This window comes from Elephantulus edwardii, unplaced genomic scaffold (genome assembly GCF_000299155.1).
Source record: "Elephantulus edwardii isolate Elephantulus edwardi_28Jun2011 unplaced genomic scaffold, EleEdw1.0 scaffold00027, whole genome shotgun sequence".
In the NCBI taxonomy this organism is placed as follows: Eukaryota; Metazoa; Chordata; class Mammalia; order Macroscelidea; family Macroscelididae; genus Elephantulus; species Elephantulus edwardii.
This window is the reverse complement of record NW_006399777.1, coordinates 2,018,774-2,037,764: the sequence shown is the minus strand read 5'-3', so window position 1 is coordinate 2,037,764 and position 18,991 is coordinate 2,018,774. Positions and strand designations below refer to the sequence as shown.

General features: G+C 47.6%; 1 protein-coding gene across 3 annotated transcripts in view; it reads left to right on the top strand.

Annotated features, from left to right (window-relative positions):
* The window catches only part of ANKRD28 (ankyrin repeat domain 28), a 97,853-nt gene that overhangs the window by 72,969 nt on the left and 5,893 nt on the right, over positions 1–18,991 (top strand). For all 3 annotated transcript variants that reach the window (XM_006883332.1, XM_006883331.1, XM_006883330.1), the window contains exons 11-21: positions 811–893; positions 1,652–1,715; positions 2,026–2,094; positions 3,799–3,939; positions 4,748–4,859; positions 6,612–6,638; positions 7,424–7,498; positions 11,452–11,653; positions 14,495–14,582; positions 14,795–14,912; positions 15,654–15,873. In XM_006883332.1, the coding sequence (XP_006883394.1) occupies positions 811–893; positions 1,652–1,715; positions 2,026–2,094; positions 3,799–3,939; positions 4,748–4,859; positions 6,612–6,638; positions 7,424–7,498; positions 11,452–11,653; positions 14,495–14,582; positions 14,795–14,912; positions 15,654–15,873 (1,199 nt within the window). The remainder of the gene's footprint in view (positions 1–810; positions 894–1,651; positions 1,716–2,025; positions 2,095–3,798; positions 3,940–4,747; positions 4,860–6,611; positions 6,639–7,423; positions 7,499–11,451; positions 11,654–14,494; positions 14,583–14,794; positions 14,913–15,653; positions 15,874–18,991) is intronic.

Here is an 18,991-nt window from a genome sequence, read left to right as displayed (position 1 = left end):
GACTGCCCGTGTCTCTTCCTCAGCCGCTGGGGTTTGGAGACCCGCAGCCTTTGGCTAACAGCCTTTGGTGAGAAGGTGCATGACGGCCATGCCACATGAGCACTTGTTATTAAAAAAACCCAATTTAGTCATAAATTTTAACATGTTGCTGCAAATGACGGCAAAATGTGTTTCTAAGCACGGTCATCAATTTAAAAGTGTGCGACAATGTCTTAAACCTTCTGGAAAGCTCTATTTCTCCCCCCCCCCCACACACATATCTGTTGCTTTATTTATAAAAATAAAACTTGGGCTTTATGCACATTTTTACAAGTAGACCTTTGATTCACTGTAAAATTACTACAAACATGTCTCCTTTGTACAAATAGAAATTGCTTATCTATGTTTTTCTTATTTCAAAATGCTGTAGTCAACAGTTTTGAACCTCTTTTCTTGTGCGAGTAATTCTCTGTGGTGGACAGGAACTGACCTATGGTTAATGGTGTGACTTGTGCTCAACAAACAAACGTCTGGAGACACTTCTGGTGTCCTACTGTTACTGGCATCCAGTGACTGGATGTGGGGCAGCTGCTGCATCCTGCAGTGCCGCCCTTCAGTACGTGGGCAAGGCTCCCCCAGCCCTTCCACCTGTAAACCAGGATGCCCAGAGTGCTGAGCTTGCAAACCCAGCTCTTAGAGAAACGCTGTCTGAAACCTCACTAGGTCTTGCAGATTCTGCCCGATGGCATTGCTCGTTTGGATGGCTTGTATGTCACTGACGTAGATGGGTCTTTAACCGGCTGTAATCAGGACCTGTCTTCTTCCCTCCAGGCGGGGTGTGCACGGGATGTTCCCCCTCCATCTCGCAGCCCTGAGTGGGTTTTCAGATTGCTGCAGAAAACTTCTCTCTTCAGGTACGTGGGACTCTCCAGGCTGGTTGTCTGTCGTCTCTCATCCTCAGCATTTGAAGACCATCTCTTTATCTAGCTTTTCCCAGTGTTCACAGATGTGTCCAAGGTGTGTTGTTCATTCGCCCCTTGAGAAAGTATTAACTTACTTTTGTGCATGTCAAGACTCAGCTGTCGCTTCAGTTCTAGGCAGGTTTCCTTTGTTAGTCCAGGAACGTGGTATGGATTAGTTCTAGAACAGTTCTGTACTTTGGATAATGATGGTCTTCCCCCTTGCCCAGGAGGAGTGGGATGGACAGCTTCATTGGGGTGTACTAGACATAACCCGAATTTAAGTAGTATTCACAGAAGTAGGTTTTGGAACCCGCTTCCCAGGAAGCCCCTCCAGTACTCACTTTCCATCACTCTCACCAGCCCTAAGCATCCTCTAAGCGACAGTCCTGCCTGGACATTGCCCACGAGGGGCCTGGGCCATGTTATAGTCTAGGAGCGCAGTGTTTTCAAACGGCACCGTGTTCTGGCTTGTCGCTTGTGTCTCTATTACGGAGTAATACCCCTTTGTATCCCATGCCTTTTTAAACAAGTGCTCTAGCACCTTTTCTAGAGTGTTTCTTGAGCACTACACTTATTATAATGGTATTACTGATTTCTCTTCACTGCTTGTCTACGTTTTCATTATTCATGGTTTTGTTGAGGATTGGGACAGGTGCTCCCTGCCTTAACACTGTAATATGCATTCCCATCAAACCTATTCCTTTTTGTAGGATTTGACGTAGATTCCCCAGATGACTTTGGCAGGACCTGTCTACACGCAGCGGCAGCTGGAGGGTAGGTTAAAGCATCTTTACTTCCTTTTAGAAAGGTCACTGGTAAAGGGAAAGACCATGGACAGCACAATATTCAGGAGCCGCCACGAGTTCACTTGGCAGTTATGGTGTTCGTTGTAACTTAGCATGTGAATCCAGGTTTGCAAACACCAATACTCATGTAATATACTCTCCCACCGTGTTAATGTAGAGTGCATCCTGTTAGCCACTACTGCATTCAGCTGGAAACACCTTGATCATGATTTGAACCTACAAGTTGCATTAAAAAATCACTGACAATACATATTTTTAACTCTGTCTTTCCTGAATAGAAATTTGGAGTGCCTAAACCTTCTGCTGAATACTGGTGCAGACTTCAACAAAAAGGACAAATTTGGGAGGTAGGCTATAATCCAGTTTTTCAATAGAGCCTGGTGATTTCTGTTGACTTTATGCCTTGCGTGGCCCTCAGCTGCCTTCTGAGAGTAAACCCAACAGTTCGGTGGTGTCTGCATTGTAATCACCATGTATTGAAAGACCCACGGTAACATCTGACTATTCCTTGTGACACTTGCACCCACACTTGCAGCCTAGGCGAGCTGCCAAACCCTGTTCTCATGCGTGTGGGTGTGGGACTAGAAACCCCGTAGCACCACAGCACTGAGGTTTAATAGGACAGTTCTCCTTTCCCCAAATTATTCCTTCCACCAAATTACCTCTCCCACCCATATGTGTATACTGAGCCCTGGAGAAGAGGGAGGAAGCAAGTTACAGATACGTAAATGTACTCTCCTTCCTCGCCTATACCCCCCAACACTCATCTGCGGGAATCAGGGAAGGCCACTGGGAAGTCCCAGTCACTCGCTTGTCCAGGACGTGCTGTCACTGTTCAGACCTAAGCCCCATTGCTGGTAGCATTTGGGGACTGATGGTCTGCTTAGTTACTTAGCATCTGACAGGAGAGTGCCTGAGAACTGCTCAAGAAAGGCTTGAGAGCAGCTTGACTTGACTGTGGCAACCTGAGCAAAGTGTGAGTGCCAGAGGAAGGTGCCCGTCCCCGAAACAGTGTGCATGTGTGTGCCTAGGTAGGACATGCTGCCCCCACAGTTGCTGTAAGGAACAGAGCCCTCTGACAGAGGGAAGGGCTAACAGGACCTCTGTGTTGAGCTTGGGATAGGATATAGCTGACTTGCTTTGATAACTATATGCTCATCCACTTGTGGTAGTTAATCTGTAGCAGTTGATAATACAAATAGCAAAATAGTCTATACTACAGAGCAAGCTTCCAAACATATGCTGAGTTCAGAGGCATGGAGATGAATCAAGGTTATTTATAAATTTTTTTTTTTGTTCTCTAGTATTCTCTCATAAGGCAGAATCCTTGTTACTTTACTAGATAAATATTTTAGAAAAAATTTTCCATGAAAACAACTGAAATTTGTTCTTTTCCTCCAATTTAATGATAAACCATGATATCACCATAGTTTGATACTCTAAAGACAGAAACGTCTATGTATTTAGGAACATTCCATTTCACAGAAGTATAACCGTGAAGAAATCAGTGAGACAAGTATTGAGGTTTTTTTAGTTCAATAAATACTCAGCTCCTTGGAATAGAGAGCAGGTTTCAAAACGTGTCCATTAGCTGATGAAAACTGGTATTCCTGGTCACCTCTGTCAGCCGGTTAATAGCTAAGCATTCGTTTCAATGCTTCTGTTTTTTTCTTACTCCCTATTCTTGTGCTGACACATAAACAAAGGCTGCCTTCCTGGAATACAGACTCGTTGGACGACTTGTGTTAGCACATGAGAAACTTTGTTAAATGACCGCATTGCTGAGCAAAGTACGAGGGTATCATCGACTCACAGGATGAAATCCTTGAACTGTATCTCCACCTTGCTTGCTTTACATACAAGCTCTCAGCACCCCTCCTTTCCCCTGGTTCTCTGTCCAGCCACACAGAAGACGTACTGTGGGGTAGAAGTCCCTCCAAAGGGCAGTGTGCAGAGCGTGGCTGTGACCGGGTGGTGTAACGGGCGAATGGACTCTTCTTTCCCCATCTAAGTCTCTCGCTTCTGGGTTTTTTTCCCCTTGGACACACCAGATCCCCACTGCACTACGCCGCTGCCAACTGCAATTACCAGTGCCTGTTTGCGCTTGTGGGGTCCGGGGCAAGTGTGAACGACCTCGATGAACGAGGCTGCACCCCTCTGCACTACGCAGCTACGTCAGACACAGACGGCAAGTGAGTGTGGGGGCCGAGGGCAAGGGCGCTACTTCTACAAAAACCCGTCTTCATTCAGGACTTTACTCGTCCCCAGTTTATCCACCTTCACACATCCCTTCATTCACATGGTGTTTCATACGATCACTGTTTTATAAAGTCATCGATCTGTGCCCACTCTCACCCCACCTTTTCCGTTCCATCTTGGATCTTCCCTGATTCCTTCACCTCCACCGTTACACACGTTCCCCTGGAATCTTGCTTATGCACTTCTCCGAGAACACCGAATGCCGGTCCTTCCTTGCCTGTTTGACCTTTTCACTGCTGTTTGTTGGGCTTCCTGGTGGCCGGACATACGCCCTGTTGTCTGGAGGAAGTAGTTACACTGCCAGCATTGTGCCTTCTCCATCACTGAGCGTTCATCTTGTCAGGCACTGTCAGAACAGCCAGCTGCTCCGTGGGGAGAGGTGGCGTCTCCTCCCTTTCCATGTACAGCCTCTGAAACCCAAACGAGGGTCACTCATGGGTCAGCTCCTACTCCATGGCAGTGAGTGAGTGAGTGTAAGGAAAATTGTCAGTTCTTACTGTCTTTGTTATGTCATGGACTAAAATCCAGAATTTGGAGAGGGACGTCATGCTTGGGAGGGTGGAGGGACAGCGCAGGAGAGGAAGACCCTCGGTGAGATGGATTGATTCAGGAACTGGGGTACTGGGAGTAGGTTTGTCAGAGACAGTGAGATTGGCAAGGGATAGAGCAGGGCTTAGGGTCACTATGAATGGTAGGCAGCTTGAACAGCCCATAACAACAACATGCTGTTATCATATGTAGGTGCCTGGAATACTTACTAAGAAATGATGCAAATCCAGGGATCCGAGACAAGCAAGGATACAACGCAGTTCACTATTCTGCTGCCTATGGTCACCGCCTGTGTCTTCAGCTGGTAAGGAACCGGGACTGTGCAGAAGGCTTTGGGTGAGAGAAGCAGTTGGCATTGGTCTGTGTGGGAGAGGTGTTCGCTGCACCAGCTGTAGTCGGGGGCTGTGGCCATGGGATACTCACTGCTAGTGTGGTTTCCAGGACTGAGCGTGGTGATGTCTGGGTGTAAGGGGTGCACCCCAGAACAGTGCCTGGACAGGGCCTGGTCGCTGTGAGGGGTGCACACCCCAGTACGGGGCCTGGTCACTGTGAGGAGTCCTCACCCCAGCACAGAGCGTGGTGATGCTGTCACTGTGACGGGTGCACGTAGTATCCTAGGTGGCTTGCCTTAGGGCATGTGCTGAAGGCTGGCAGAGATCCTCTTAGAATTTCTTTCCCTCAGTTAAGTCAGGGACAGGGTACCTGCCTTACTGTGTGTTGCGGGGATTAAACGTTTTCGGTAGCCCCGCCCTGTCAAGATCTGGACAGAGGCTGTACACACCATGTTTGCCGTCTGTTCATCTGTATCTCGGTTACATTTTGCTAGTTGCTGTAATAATTCCTACTTTTATAATGCTGTTGCCCACTTAATAGACTGCAGGCTAGTGGGAATACAGCTTTACGCTTGGCAGGAAATCACACAGCTCCTGTGACTCGTGTAGTGTGGTATTTGCTTTATGACGATGTTCTAGCCCAAACCCATACTATCTCCAGTCTGTGTGCACCAGATCACTCACAAAAGTCACATAAAACCATCTTCCGAGAAATGGGGTACTTATAGCGCTGGTGACAAGAAGCAGCACTGTCACCTTGAAGGCACAGTCCAGGCCACCAGCACTCTGAAGAAGATGGGCGAGCTCCTGTAGGATTTACTTCCTCTGATTACTCAGCCGAGGGTCAGCCGGGTCGGTTCTGACTATACGGTACACAACGACGGCAGCCTGTTAGAGTCATGCTTTCCTGAGTCACATTTCCCTTTCCTTCACGTAGAAAGGTGACGGTACACAACAACGGCCTTTTAAATTCATACTTCCCAGAGATGGTCCCTTTCCATAGATAGAAAGGTGACGTTCCAATCCCAGAAGAAGGCTGCTCCCAGGCTCCCTGCACATGGCCTCTCACCTGGAGCTGGGGTTTCTCTTCCTACCTCTGTGCTCCAGCCTTCTGTGAGAAGGCACTGCCCCTCTGAAAAGAAGCTCCTCCCCCATGTATTTCTGGGGTCTGAGAGGCTCAGTTACTTCACAGCCTCGCCTCATAAGGAGGACTGTGCTTTTGAGAAAGAAATTTCAGCTGTAGTCTTGTTCTTGAATATACACAGATTTGCTCCACTTTGCCAAAGGAAAATTAAAAAAAAGGGGGTCAATTAAAAGACACTTAGGTATGTCACAGGCTTCAGGTTAAATTGTCCCTTTCTTAGATTTACTTTATAAATTACAGTAAACTCTTCCGTTCAAGGAGAAATAAAATGTAAGATTGGATATTAAAATATAGAAAGAATAAGTTCACCTTTTCTTTCTTATTCGGAACTCTCATACAGATCAACAGATTTTTTCCCTTGGGTGTTAACGGTGACTTCAGACTAGGCCTCCTAGTTCTGTGCGTGCAGATCGTGGTCTGTTCTGCCTCACACCTGAGTTTGAAAAGGCCGGGGGGTTTGTAGCAGACGCCGTTAAGGAGTAGAGTTTCAGAATCCTGCAGCTAGCATTTTGCTCATTGGTTTATAATAGCATTTCTCTGTGTTTTCTTTACAACAACATTTCTGTTTGTTTTCTTTCAGATTGCAAGTGAAACTCCTTTAGATGTTGTAAGTAGCTATCCTCTTTTTTTCTACCTTCAGAATAAGCAGTGTTGTTAAATGTCTTCTCCCGTGTGGGAGACCCAAGTCCTGTCGCTCTGGTCAGGGTGGCGTTCTCCTAATTGGCCAGCTGCTCAGTCACCTCTGATTATCTAGAAACCCTGGCTTGAGCTGAAGCTGTTTTTATCTAGCAAAGATGTGGCAGAAATGTTGGCTGAGGGAGAGACGTTGCTTACGTGATGACGGTTACATAGCCTTCCTCCACCTCGGGTCTCTGGGCCTTACCGTGCTGTGAGGACGCTCCTGTCGTGGAAGCTCGCCGAGTTAGATGGTGTAATGACCTTAAATACTCAGTTATCAATTATACCATCAAGTGAATTTGAACTTGGGGAAGAGGAGTGGCTGATACCGTGTTGCCTGCAGGCACCTGTCTCTGCGTGAGTTTGTGCTCACGAGGGAGGATGCCTAGAACACCCAGCACTCAGGACAGCTGGTGTCTGAGCTGTGCGTGTGGGAACTGCTCAGCCGGTGGGTGTTTTTCCAGTATCTTTACAATGTTGTTGTTGTTGATTGCCTTCCAGTCAAGCACAACTCATAGTGGTCCTATGAACAAGAGGCCTGAAGCCTTTCTGTAACTGTCAGCATTTATCAAAGTTCACAGAGCTTCCAGAGGCGTGTTGTTTAGGAAGTGGATGTCACTCCTGCTTCCAGATACTTGCATTAGCAACAGCAAAAGAAAGTTGAAGATGAAAAATTACTTTTCCCTGCACTTTAAAAACCTCTTTCTTTTCTAGTTAATGGAGACGTCGGGGACAGACATGCTGAATGACTCAGACAACCGAGCGACAATAAGCCCTTTGCACTTGGCTGTGAGTATGTCCTTCACTGCCAGCAGGCTGGCTCACGTGCAGACCAGTATCTGTGTTGCTAACAGAGTAGTACCCTGAACCAGTAATAACTCACGTGATAATGGCCGTGCAATGAAAAAGTAACTTTCCTGTTAGAGTTCTTGTAGTAACTGCCCTCCTTGACAAGGTTTGATTTCTTTTTAAATGCTGCTCCTTGGGGTCCCCCAAACCTCCTAGAAACTTAACACTGGCAGAAGATTGTTAAATACTCTGTCCTCGCAGCCTGAATGGCTTCTGACTCACTGAGGATCTGTAAGCACTGCCATTTCTGTGACTGTCACTACATGTCTGCTCTGTGATCTTAGGACTCCTGGTGTGTGCTTTCCAGTCCTTCGATTGTGTCACTGAATGTGGTTGTACAGTTTGTCATGTTCCTTTCAACTTAAGGTTCCTCTGAATTTGTCAGTGGAATGCGAGTTGCTAGAGCAGGAAGGTTACAGGAGAGGCCAGCAGTTCCTTCATTCCACTCTGAGGATGAATTGCCTTGTAAAAATCTCCAGTTGAGCCTAGTTGGTGCTGGAGGAGTTCATTTTGAAGCTCAGAATAGTACAGTTACAGGGTGGGGTCACTGAGCATAGGGAGGTGTGGGTGCAAGTGGTCAGCAAGAAGCCGGAAGCTTGCTGGCTCTGAATTTGAGAGCCCCTTTGTGGGAGAAACACGTGGCCATCTCTATCTCCAGAGATCTCTGGCTTAGAAGCTGGAGGGAAGCTCTCTGTCCTATAGGTTTGATGTGTTGGAATTGACAGTAGTTGTGGTTTGTTTGCAGTTATACAGAGGTTTAAGAATACTGGGTTTTGATTTGAATCTCTCTTAGAGAGATACCATCTCACCCGAGTCAGAATAACAAAATTTAGCAGAACAGCAGGCAGCAAATGCTGGCGAGGTTGTGGAGAAACTGGAACCCTTATTCACTGTTGGTGGAAGTGTAAAATGGTGCAGCCACTGTGGAAGGCAGTAAGGAGCTTTCTCAAAAAGTTGCAAAAAAAAAATAGAGATACCATTCGACCCAGCAATTCCATTACTGGGAATATATCCCAAAGAGACCATAACTGACATCCAAGCAGATATATGCACACCTATGTTTATAGCAGCTTTGTTCACAATAGCAAGGAGTTGGAAACAGCCTAAGTGCCCATCAACAAATGAATGGATAGAGAAGCTGTAGTATATTCACACAATGCAATACTACGCTGCATTGAAAAACAAGGAACTCATGCAATATTACTCAAAACAGGTGACCCTGGAGGGCATTATGCTGAGTGAAGTATCTCAGTCACAAAAGGACAAATACTGCATGGTGCCACTGTTGTAAAGCAGGACTGACATCAGGGTTGGTAGGAGACTGAGAAAGATGGGTTCTGTAATGTATACTGCATTGAAACAGATGGGGGAGAAAACTGTTTAAAAGGGTTATGTGATTAGGTATTTTTGTCATGACAGGAGTCCAGAGCGAAGGCTGCATAGTGGAGTGGACCTGGGGGAGGGATTGTAAAACAATGAAAGAATTTCTCTTTTACTTTTCCAAGAGGGTAGTGTACTACGAGGGAGGATTGGGAAGGGAGAAAAGTGCAACAGTGAATGAATGGAAATCCAAAGCCTCTGTAAATTTTCATTAAAATTAATAATAAATTTAAAAAAAAATGAAAGAAAAAAGAATACTGGGTTAAGTTAATGCAAACAGATAAGTACTCTGTTAGTAGCTGAAAGGCTGGTGGTTCGAGCCCTTGTCCACCCAAGGCTGGGTGCTGTGCTTCTGTCCTGACCTGAAGGACTGACTCACAGCAGCCCTGTGGATGCGGAACCCTGTGCCGTCCTGTGATGCACGTTGTTACTATCACGTTGGCTCTGCCTTTTACCTTGGATTCTCCTTGCAGACACTTCTGACGGAGCTTCATTTGCTTTTCTGCTGCCACCCGACCTCCTTTCTTCCCACTCTCTACCTTAGTGGAAATAACTGAGAAAGCGCACTGAGGCTTCTCGCTTCCTCTCAGCCTGGAGGAGGTCGTCCTTTTATTACTGGTGCTGAGAAATGGGGGTGAGCAGGGGAGCAGGCAGTTGTTGGGTCAGTGCCATCACCCTCACCATCATTAGGTCGATGGTGGCAGCGGCCAGGAGCTCTGACGTCACAGCACTCCTTTCTGCTCTTTATCTTCGTTGTTGTCCTGTTTGTCACCGTCATGGTCTTGTGTCTGTACCATGTTGTTGTTCCTGTGTAGCGTTGAGTCGCCTGCAGCCATAGTGACCCTGTGTAAAACAGCCCCGAAGCCTGCGCTGTCCTGAGCCAGCCTCCCTGAGGCCGACACACCTACCCCCATTGCCCCAGTTACTGTGTCAGTCCACCTCATCTGGGGGCTTCCTCTCCTGCACTGTCCCTCCACCTTTCCGAGCATGATGTCCTTCTCCAAGGACCAGTCCCTTCTGGCCACGTGCCCAAATTATATAGATGTGTGTATTATCACAGATATAAAGCATATATTGTTGTGTGTGCCAGCAGAACTGACTCATAGCTGACCCACCAGCCTTTTTTCAGACACAGTACATCACGTAGGAGGAGATTGCCCATCTTTCTCTCAGGGAGCATCTGGTGGATTTGAACCGCGTACTTTGGGGATTGCAGCACAGAATCTTACTAAGCTATCAGACCCCTCTCTATTGCTCCTTCTCCGTACAGTATGTTTCTCACATTTTTTTCTTTAGTACCATAATCTCGTTAATATGATGTTGAGTAACAAAATTAGAGGTGACCCTCAAACAGTTGAGTTGGCTGAGGTAGGGTCACCTGCGTCCTGCATGGAAACATCAAGGGTGGGTCCGTAGACCTGGGCACTTCGTCTCCTTCTGGTGCTCTCAGCCATTTTCCACAGGACATGGCTCCACGGCTCTCTGATGGAGTGTGAAGCCCTCCTCTGACCCAGGTTATCGTTTTCCCGCCCCAGACTAGAACCCAGTGAGAGCTCAGCTACAGTAGAAGTGTGCAGACTTTTCCATTTACAGTGTGATCTGTTCGTGTGGTCATCTGTCTGGTAAACAGCTGGTCAGTCTTTGAGCTGCACATGGGTGGTTTGTGGCAGATCTGTGGGCAGCCTCAGTGTGGGGATTTGTCTTTTGTCTGGATACGGTCGTGAGACGCTTGGAGCACTACGTGTCAGTGAGCTGTGCTGCCCTTTGGATCCAGCGTTTGCATCTTCCCGACTCCAGGTCCTCACGAGGAAGGTGGGCGGTAAACTGGTGCCCTTGGAAGCCCAGTGGGGGTTCCGTATGGATCGGAACAGACTTGACTGTCCCGCGATGTCAGGGAGTGGATGCCATGCCCGCATGCCGGCTACCACCGGCAGTCTCCTCGTGTAAACATGCACCCTTGGAAGCCCAGTGGGGGTTCCCTGTGGGGCAGAACTGATTCCAGATGGCAGTGGGCTTGGCTGTGTTTTTACGGAGCGGATGTGGATGTTTTAATTCAAGAAGACTTGAATATGGTTTCTTTCTTGGAACTTAGAGAAGCAAATATAGTGAAAGTTCACCCCACATCCTTTGGGGCATATTGCTAGGAGGGGCCAGTCCTTGGGAAAAGACATCATGCCTGGAAAGGTGGAAGGTCAGCAAGAAAGAGGAAGACCCCTAACAAGACGGATCAACACAGTGACTGAAGCAGTGCATTTGAGTCTCTCAGGCATGGTGAGGATGGCACAGGACGGGACAAGGATCAGATGCGTTTCTCCTCAGGTCACAGTAATTCCTAGTTGCATCAACAGCACCTAGTAACAACATCGCCTACTGTATTGAAGTCCCAGTTCAGAAATGTTTTATTCTATCCAATAGTAATAATGTGAAGATACATTGACTTCCTTTATTCTTTGTAACTTATTTGGTAAGCCATGCTGGGTACCACCTTCAGGTTGCCTCTGTTTGTTTTCTAGGCTTACCACGGTCACCATCAAGCACTGGAAGTGTTGGTGCAGTCCCTGTTAGATCTCGACGTGCGAAACAACAGTGGGAGAACACCATTGGATCTGGCTGCATTCAAGGGCCACGTTGAATGTGTGGATGTCCTCATTAACCAGGGAGCCTCAATCTTAGTGAAAGATTACATTTTAAAGAGAACACCCATCCATGCTGCAGGTACGCCATGCTCTCTGCTGGGCTCAACACTGTCCTCTTAATGTGTTTCTCTGTCTCTGTGCACCCAGCCTCCTGCCAGTTTCTGAAATAACAACTCCTGGTAATTGTCCTAGCATTTTGTTGACTTGAAATCGTAACGCTCTACTATATTATTATTATTATTATTATTATTATTATTATTATTATTATTACTGTAGAATTACTTAATCAACAAAATGATACTGTATTTTTTACTTTCTTCAGTCAGCAGTTGGTGTATGTTGTGGCTTGTTGTCTGTGTTATACAAGATCTCAGAGCCCCCACATTACTGACCACATCTGTCCCAATATACTTGGGGGGAGGGTGTGTGAGGAGCGCCCGCCCTGTCACAGGCTGGCTGTGGTGACACAGACCCATAGTGACTCCTTTGGGATGAATTCTGAGCGAGGGAAGTGAGCGGTAAGCTGTTTTCTTCATCAATGATGGAGATTTCTGGAACTTAGGAGTCCTCACCAAGCGCTTTGCTCCCCCCGTCAGGCTGCCTTGGTGCGGTTAGACTCATTGAGCGGTGGTAGTTTTTACAGTGATCTCAGAGCACATTTGACGGGGTCCTGGATTGTCTTTCTGGGCTTACTGTTGCACCAGGGCAGCCTCTTGGAAACCGCATGCTCCTTGAGAGCTCAGAGAGAAGTCTTTCAATAGCAGATTCCTGAATGTCTTGGTAGAAATGATCATGTGGTACACTGTGGCTCAGAGATCACTCTTTTCAATAGTAGATGAATAACATCTTCATGTCAACTGTTACATAGTATGCTTATGGAGCTCTGGTGGCCTAGTCCTGAGAAGCTGTGCTGCCATCCCAAAGACAGGTGGTTCGAATCCACCAGCTGCTCTACAGGAGCATGGATAGGCAGTCTCCTCTTCTGCGATTTGCAGCCTCTGAAAACCCGCTGGAGGGTCAGCTGTGAGTCAATTCTGACTCGACTCTGCGGCACACACCCACATCGTATGATGAAGAGTTCAAAATGCTGTCATGGACTATTGAATCAATCTGAAAAAGTGAAGTTACTTACCAGTCTCAACTCAGAAACTAATATAGTTAAGCACAGATGCTTTGCAGAACTCAGCAAGCCTTTCCAAGAGGGTTTGGTGCTCTTCTAGAATACGCACAGCCTGAATGTACCAGCTCCCAGTTTGCACATAGTTCACCAGCACTGGTGACATTCCTCACCGTGGACAGCCAGTCTTAGCCACCTTCCTGGACTGTTCTCACAGGAACATAACTCAGGGCTCCCCCAAGTTCCTGTCTAATCATCTTAGTTATTGTTGCAGTGTGATCCAGCATAGAGTCTTCTAGGGAGCTCTTGTACCCACTGGTAAGGAGCTGCATTGCCATCCCAGGGGCACGTGGTGTGAACCCACCAGCTCCTCCATGGAAGAAAGATGGGCGTTCTCCTCCCATGCCATTTACAGCCTCTGAAAACCCTCTGCAGGGTCAGCTCTGACTTGAAGGTACATACAGCAATGACCTAGATCATTCTTAATAAAGTACAGTGCAGTAGGCATGCATTCTTTATTACCAAAGCTAAACTCTTTGCTTAAAGACCACTTTTGAGGCTGAGTGTTTGCCCTCCTGACAGATGAATACTAAGACGTGGCTAAGCAGTGCCATCCAGTCCAGCATCAACCATATGCCCTGGAGAAACTGTACCGATTTAGTAGATACAAGCCTGGCTTCTCATTTTCCAGTCTGCTAAGTTTTATTCTAGTGCTCAAAAAGTCACTGAGATCTTTCTGGAAACTGACAGGCATTTCCCCAAATATTTAGCATTTAGATGACAGAAAAGTTAGCGCTTGCTGCTGTGTAAGTGAGTAGATAAAATACTCAGAGTAACAGCAATCCAAGGTAGAACCTCCTGGAGCCGTGCTCAGTAGCCCCGGCCGCCACTGGTTACTGAGCTGAGCTGTTTGAGTTGCTGCTAGCGTGTCGGGTGCAGGGGTTGATGTTGACCCACAGGACTTGAACACTATCACTTTTTAAATGATGGTGGACTCTTTGCAAACTAGCCTCATACTCTGTGAGGAGGAACTCAGTTCTGCAGCAGATGTCATTGCTCTTAAAAGTTGACAGCTTTCTTTGGGCCACGTCTGGACCACAGTTCTCTTTGACATTTGGATGTAGAAGTATATACTTTTCTATTTTATGTGTGTCATTTGATTTCCCCCACCCCAGCTATAAGTAACAGGGGATCTACCCACACACAAGTGGCTTAAATGGTTCAGTCTAAAAAAAAAAAGCCACACAGTCCCAAGGCTCCCATTGAGAAAAGGCGTCTCCGCGCTCTGTCCCATTGTCATGAGCCTCTTGTGTTTTCACTAACGCTTTCCGATGGCTGTTGCTTCTTCATGGGATCCCATCTGGACGCGAGCAGAGAGAAGGGCTTCTCGGCTCTTGGAGTGAGGGCCTGCGAGAGCTCTGTGATCGTTATCAGTGACAGTCATTGATAAAGGGGCGTGAGGTTTCTCCAGCGGGCTTGGTGCAGGCACGAGCTTGTCACCTGAGCTGGAGCCAGGCTGCTCTCCCTGCGCACACAGCCACCAAGAAGTCCATGACGTGAGTGCAGTCAGCCAGGCCGCTGTTGGGGACCAGCCATGAGGAGGCAACAACAGGGGGCCTGCCCTCGTGTGCGCCCGGCCATGCACACGGCCAGGAGAACAGGCTTACAGAGACCGAGAAGTCGTTTCATTTCTTGCATGTTCAGTTCACTAAAACTCTTCCTGAACTGTATTCTAGAAAATGTGCTGAAAGATGGCCTCTTCTTACCCTCTCGTGACCAAAAATGTTACGTTTCACTTCACAGCAACCAATGGCCATTCAGAATGTTTACGGCTCTTAGTAGGAAATGCAGAGCCACAGAATGCAGTAGACATTCAAGATGGAAATGGACAGTAAGTTTTAAGAATTTTAAATTCAATTTAGAGTATTTGTTGCTCATCATACTTCTGTCTGTTGGTGTGTCCTGGATTGTAATGATAATAATATACATAAAATAGTATACTCTTTAAGTAGAAAGTTGCATCTCACAAATGACGTTTCAGAATCGACTCCTACACTTCGTTGGGCGTAGAAGGGACTTTTGACCCTCATGTGTTGTTCCCAGGACTCCTCTGATGCTGTCTGTTCTCAATGGGCACACAGACTGTGTTTACTCCCTGCTCAACAAAGGAGCCAACGTAGATGCCAAAGATAAGTGGGGGAGGACAGCGCTGCATCGAGGGGTAAGCCCAGAGGTCTCCCTCCCTTCCCAGAAGCTATGGCTTCCTGTTACCCTGAACTTAGGTTTGCCAGAGATGATGAGAATGGTAAAGGGCAGGGCAGGGCTCAGGTGTGAGGGCGGTACAGGACAGGGCAGGGTCCACTGTTTAAAGGGTCACTATGAATTGTAGTTGACCCAGCGCCACCTAAAATCATTACCCTGTGTTGATCTAGTATATGTCACTTTTTTTCCATTTGATTTTTATCACATACTTTTTTCTGAATGTTTGTTTCTTTTTTAATCTATTTTAATTTTTTAACCCTTACTTTTGACAGTGATAACAGGAAAATGTTCAACTTTAAAATACTGAGTAAAATTCCTCTCTTTTGTTTGTTTTTCATTGTTTCAGTTTGCTTCTAAAGTACATTTTTAATAAAAATACAATTATAAAGAAGTTAGACATGGCCTTAGTTTGTAGGGGTGCCAGAAATACGGGAATTTTAAAAACGTTTCTAACTACCCACACTTGACATCCAGATCCCTGGGATATATACTCCATTATGTGTTTGCTGTCTGTCTATCAGAAGGTTGACAGTTCAAACCCCCGAGCCACTGTGCAGAAGGATTATGAAGCCCACTGCTCATCTTTGAGATTTACAGTCTCTGAACCCTGATGGGGGTCCCAAGTCAGAGTGGGCTCAGCGGGGGCTGCGGTGGGCGTAGAGAGTCTGCCGTGCTGTATCTGCTCCCTTTTCTCCTTCAGGCAGTTACTGGCCACGAGGAGTGTGTGGATGCGTTGCTTCAGCACGGTGCTAAGTGTTTACTTCGAGACAGCAGAGGCCGAACGCCGATCCACTTGTCAGCCGCCTGTGGACACATTGGAGTTCTCGGAGCGCTCCTGCAGTCGGCGGCAGCCATGGATGCAGACCCGGCCACAGCGGACAGTCATGGCTACACAGCGCTGCACTGGGCGTGCTACAACGGTGAAGTACCCCGCCACGCCCGCCTTCCCGATGCAGCATTGCCCCTAGGCCACGGCCCGCCTTCGGTGCTGTCCTAGGCCTGTGTGCGTGATGCGGGTGGCCTTTCTGTAAGGCGTCCTCACGTGGAAGATTAGTAGGGAACGTAATCCTCTGTGAGTGTCTCACTCTTGTCCCTTGTCATGCTAGAGCTAAGACCCTGCTGTCAGGCCACTGCCCCATGACTCCGAAACCTCGTTCTCAACCCCGCAGCTTCAGCTTTTTCCATTTATGATGTGTCTCCCATGTAGCGTGTGTGTTGTAGTGATCTTCCCAAGTGCATTGTTCCGGGAAAAAGGTAGAGAGGAAGTGATGGCCCCGTTATCATTTACCCAGTGTCTGTCAGTAGGTCCTGTTGGTGTCAGCATTGACATTCAGACTTGGAGCTTTCTAAACAATGAACTCTGTGTTAATCAAGAAGTAGAATCTTCCATGAGTTCTTGTGCTGTGTGATTAGAACAGTCTTCTGTTTAGCTTCCTGGAGTCACAAGATTGCCACTAGATTCACAAGCAGTCAGTTGGGAGCACAGAGCTGTTGAAGTGCGTCTCTGCTTGTGAGGTGACTGTGGCGTGGCAGTGCAGTGTGGGGGTGGCTCGTCTTGTGTCGGCCGCCAACTCTCTGTAGACAGCACCGCACACGCGTTCTCAGTGGTGGGAGCAGCGGGCCCGGCAGGGTGAAGTCCAGCTGGTGGCCGCAAAGTGAGGGGTTTCATTTGTTCTGTATTTCAGTGTTGCATTGACACTAATGTTACTTGTGGAAGCACATCTACAAAGCTGTGGTTCACTTTGCTTCAGAATGTAGACAAATACATGAATGGCCCCTTTGTGTAAATATCTACTTGATAAAATAATACTGTGTCTACAGCTTGTCAGCACATTGAAGTCAGTGTCGCTTCTGAGTCACTGCAACCATTCTGACAGGTGATGGAGGGTGTTCATACCGATGAAGTGTGAACCTTACAAGTCTCCGGACTTAGTCTCCACCTGGGGCGTTTTTCTTTTCTCCCTCACCTTTGTGCCAGAGTAGAGTCCTGTTGCTTTGCTGTGGGTCGCTGTGCCCTGCTCTGAGGACGTTCCCGTGCTTTCTCTTGCGCCCGTGAGGAGTGGTCTGGTGAGGCTTGCTTCTCCTCCCACGGCCTCAGAGCCTTGCCCGGAAGAGTCTGAAAACTAGAGAGCCTTTGAGTTTGGATAGTGCTTTTCATTTCTCACCTAACTGGGTGGTATTTCATGAGCACGGTGGCTTGGTGCACATTTTGAGTCGCTCCTTTATTTTTGTCATTGCATTTGTTTTAACTCTGCCCCTGACACTGCCCCTGATCTGGTGGCCTACTTGAACTGTCTCATACGGTGATGACGCCCCCAGTGAGGTCAACATGGTGATTTAAGAAGCTGGTGAGATAAAACTGTTTAGAAATTAAGACTTGCATTACTTGATTTTTAAAATTCTTAATACAGCAATACGAATTAACTGTCAAAAAAGCCATCCATTGTGGTAGTCCTTCAGACAGGACAGAGGCTGTGCCTGTTTGTCGTTCGTAGACCTCTGACTGTCCGCTGGAGAGTTTCCTGTCTTGTCATCTGGGTACGAAAAGTTCTGAAGGGACTTGCAGCTCCATCAGAGCTGAATGTCGACCTCTCAGCATGTTCTGCACAAGAGACAGAATTCTGCCTGAACTACATGCCTGCTCTCCATTTAGAGAACAGCAGATGTGTGTCATTGCCAGACTACCAGAACTGCGGTGATTTCTGAGTTGAGCCGAAGTACACGTTGTCTTTGCAGTAAGAGGCCAGCGGGCTGTTGAGGGAATACCAGACTTAGAGCTCACAGCCCGTGTTAGCGTGTGGAATGGTAAACGCAGGATATGTGACATTGTACAGCTGGAAATAAAATGAGAAACACACCCACAGAACAGAAAAGATCTGAAAGTTAACGAGAGCGTAGGGCCTGGTTTTAGGAGAGAGCCGGCCGCACAAGCTTTGCTGCACACACGTCACTTCCAGTCCTGCCTCTCTGCGTATTCGGTGGCTTGGTTACAGAGTTGGGCGGGCTTGTCTCACCTCAGTTGTTCATTCATGAAATGTAATCGTTTCGCTGAAGCTTTGGGCCTCTTGGCCTCCTGTGAGAATCCCTCAGAAGCTCACACAGACTAGCTTTGCTGTTTTACCTTTCATAAACCAGGTGACAAGAGTGTTGAACGTGTCACTCTGACATCTAGTAATGACAGCTGGAGACATACAGGCAGCCTGAGACGTCTTTTCTCCGTCTGTCTGTCCCTCCCCTGCTAAGGTCATGGTCCCAAAGAGCTTTTGTTTGATATCAGTGTATGTGTGGATATTGTTTTAGAAATCAGAACTGAGTCTTTTTCATACTCATTTCTATGAAAATAGTATTTATTCCTTCACGTGTGTATGTCTGTCTGTCTCTGCGCTTTAGAAATGTGTGTGTCCACGTGTGGCTCTGAGCCCTTCACACGGGGTGGGGGGAGGTTGTGCATGCGTGCTGTTGGGAACATAGTGTGCGCGTGTATCTCTGAGCCGTAGCGGCACAGTCCTTAGACTCTGCACCGAGGCAGCACCTCCCAAGGTTGGTTCACGTCCCCCTAACCCCAGCCCTCCCCCAGCGGCTCCTCAGCAGAAGACAGGGCAGGTGGCAGTCGGTTCCTGTGCCACGGTAGTGAGTGTGGTGGATCTGCAGTCTCTCCTGGGCAGGGTCCTGGAGAAATGAGAGCTGCGGCACAGGCTGGTTTGCTCGCCCTGTGTCTGCTGCAGCACTGACAGTGTCCAGTGCCTGGCAGAACTTGGGCACGTTCATAGTGCTGCACGTCACCAAACACCAAACTGAAGATGGTGCGCTGTCCGGAGTGACCCAGAACTAACTATGCTCAGTCCGTCACCAAAGGACAGTTACGGTCTAAGAACGCGAAAGCTAATGTCCGCAGGCTCACTCCTGGGTGCCTAACAGATGAGAAGGAGCAGATATGGAAGCAGAGATTAACAGGGAAGATGATTGAGTCGCCTGACTAGATGTCAGCCCTGTGTCCCTAATGGGAGCAGGAGGGGCACCCACTTCTTTTTTTTTTTT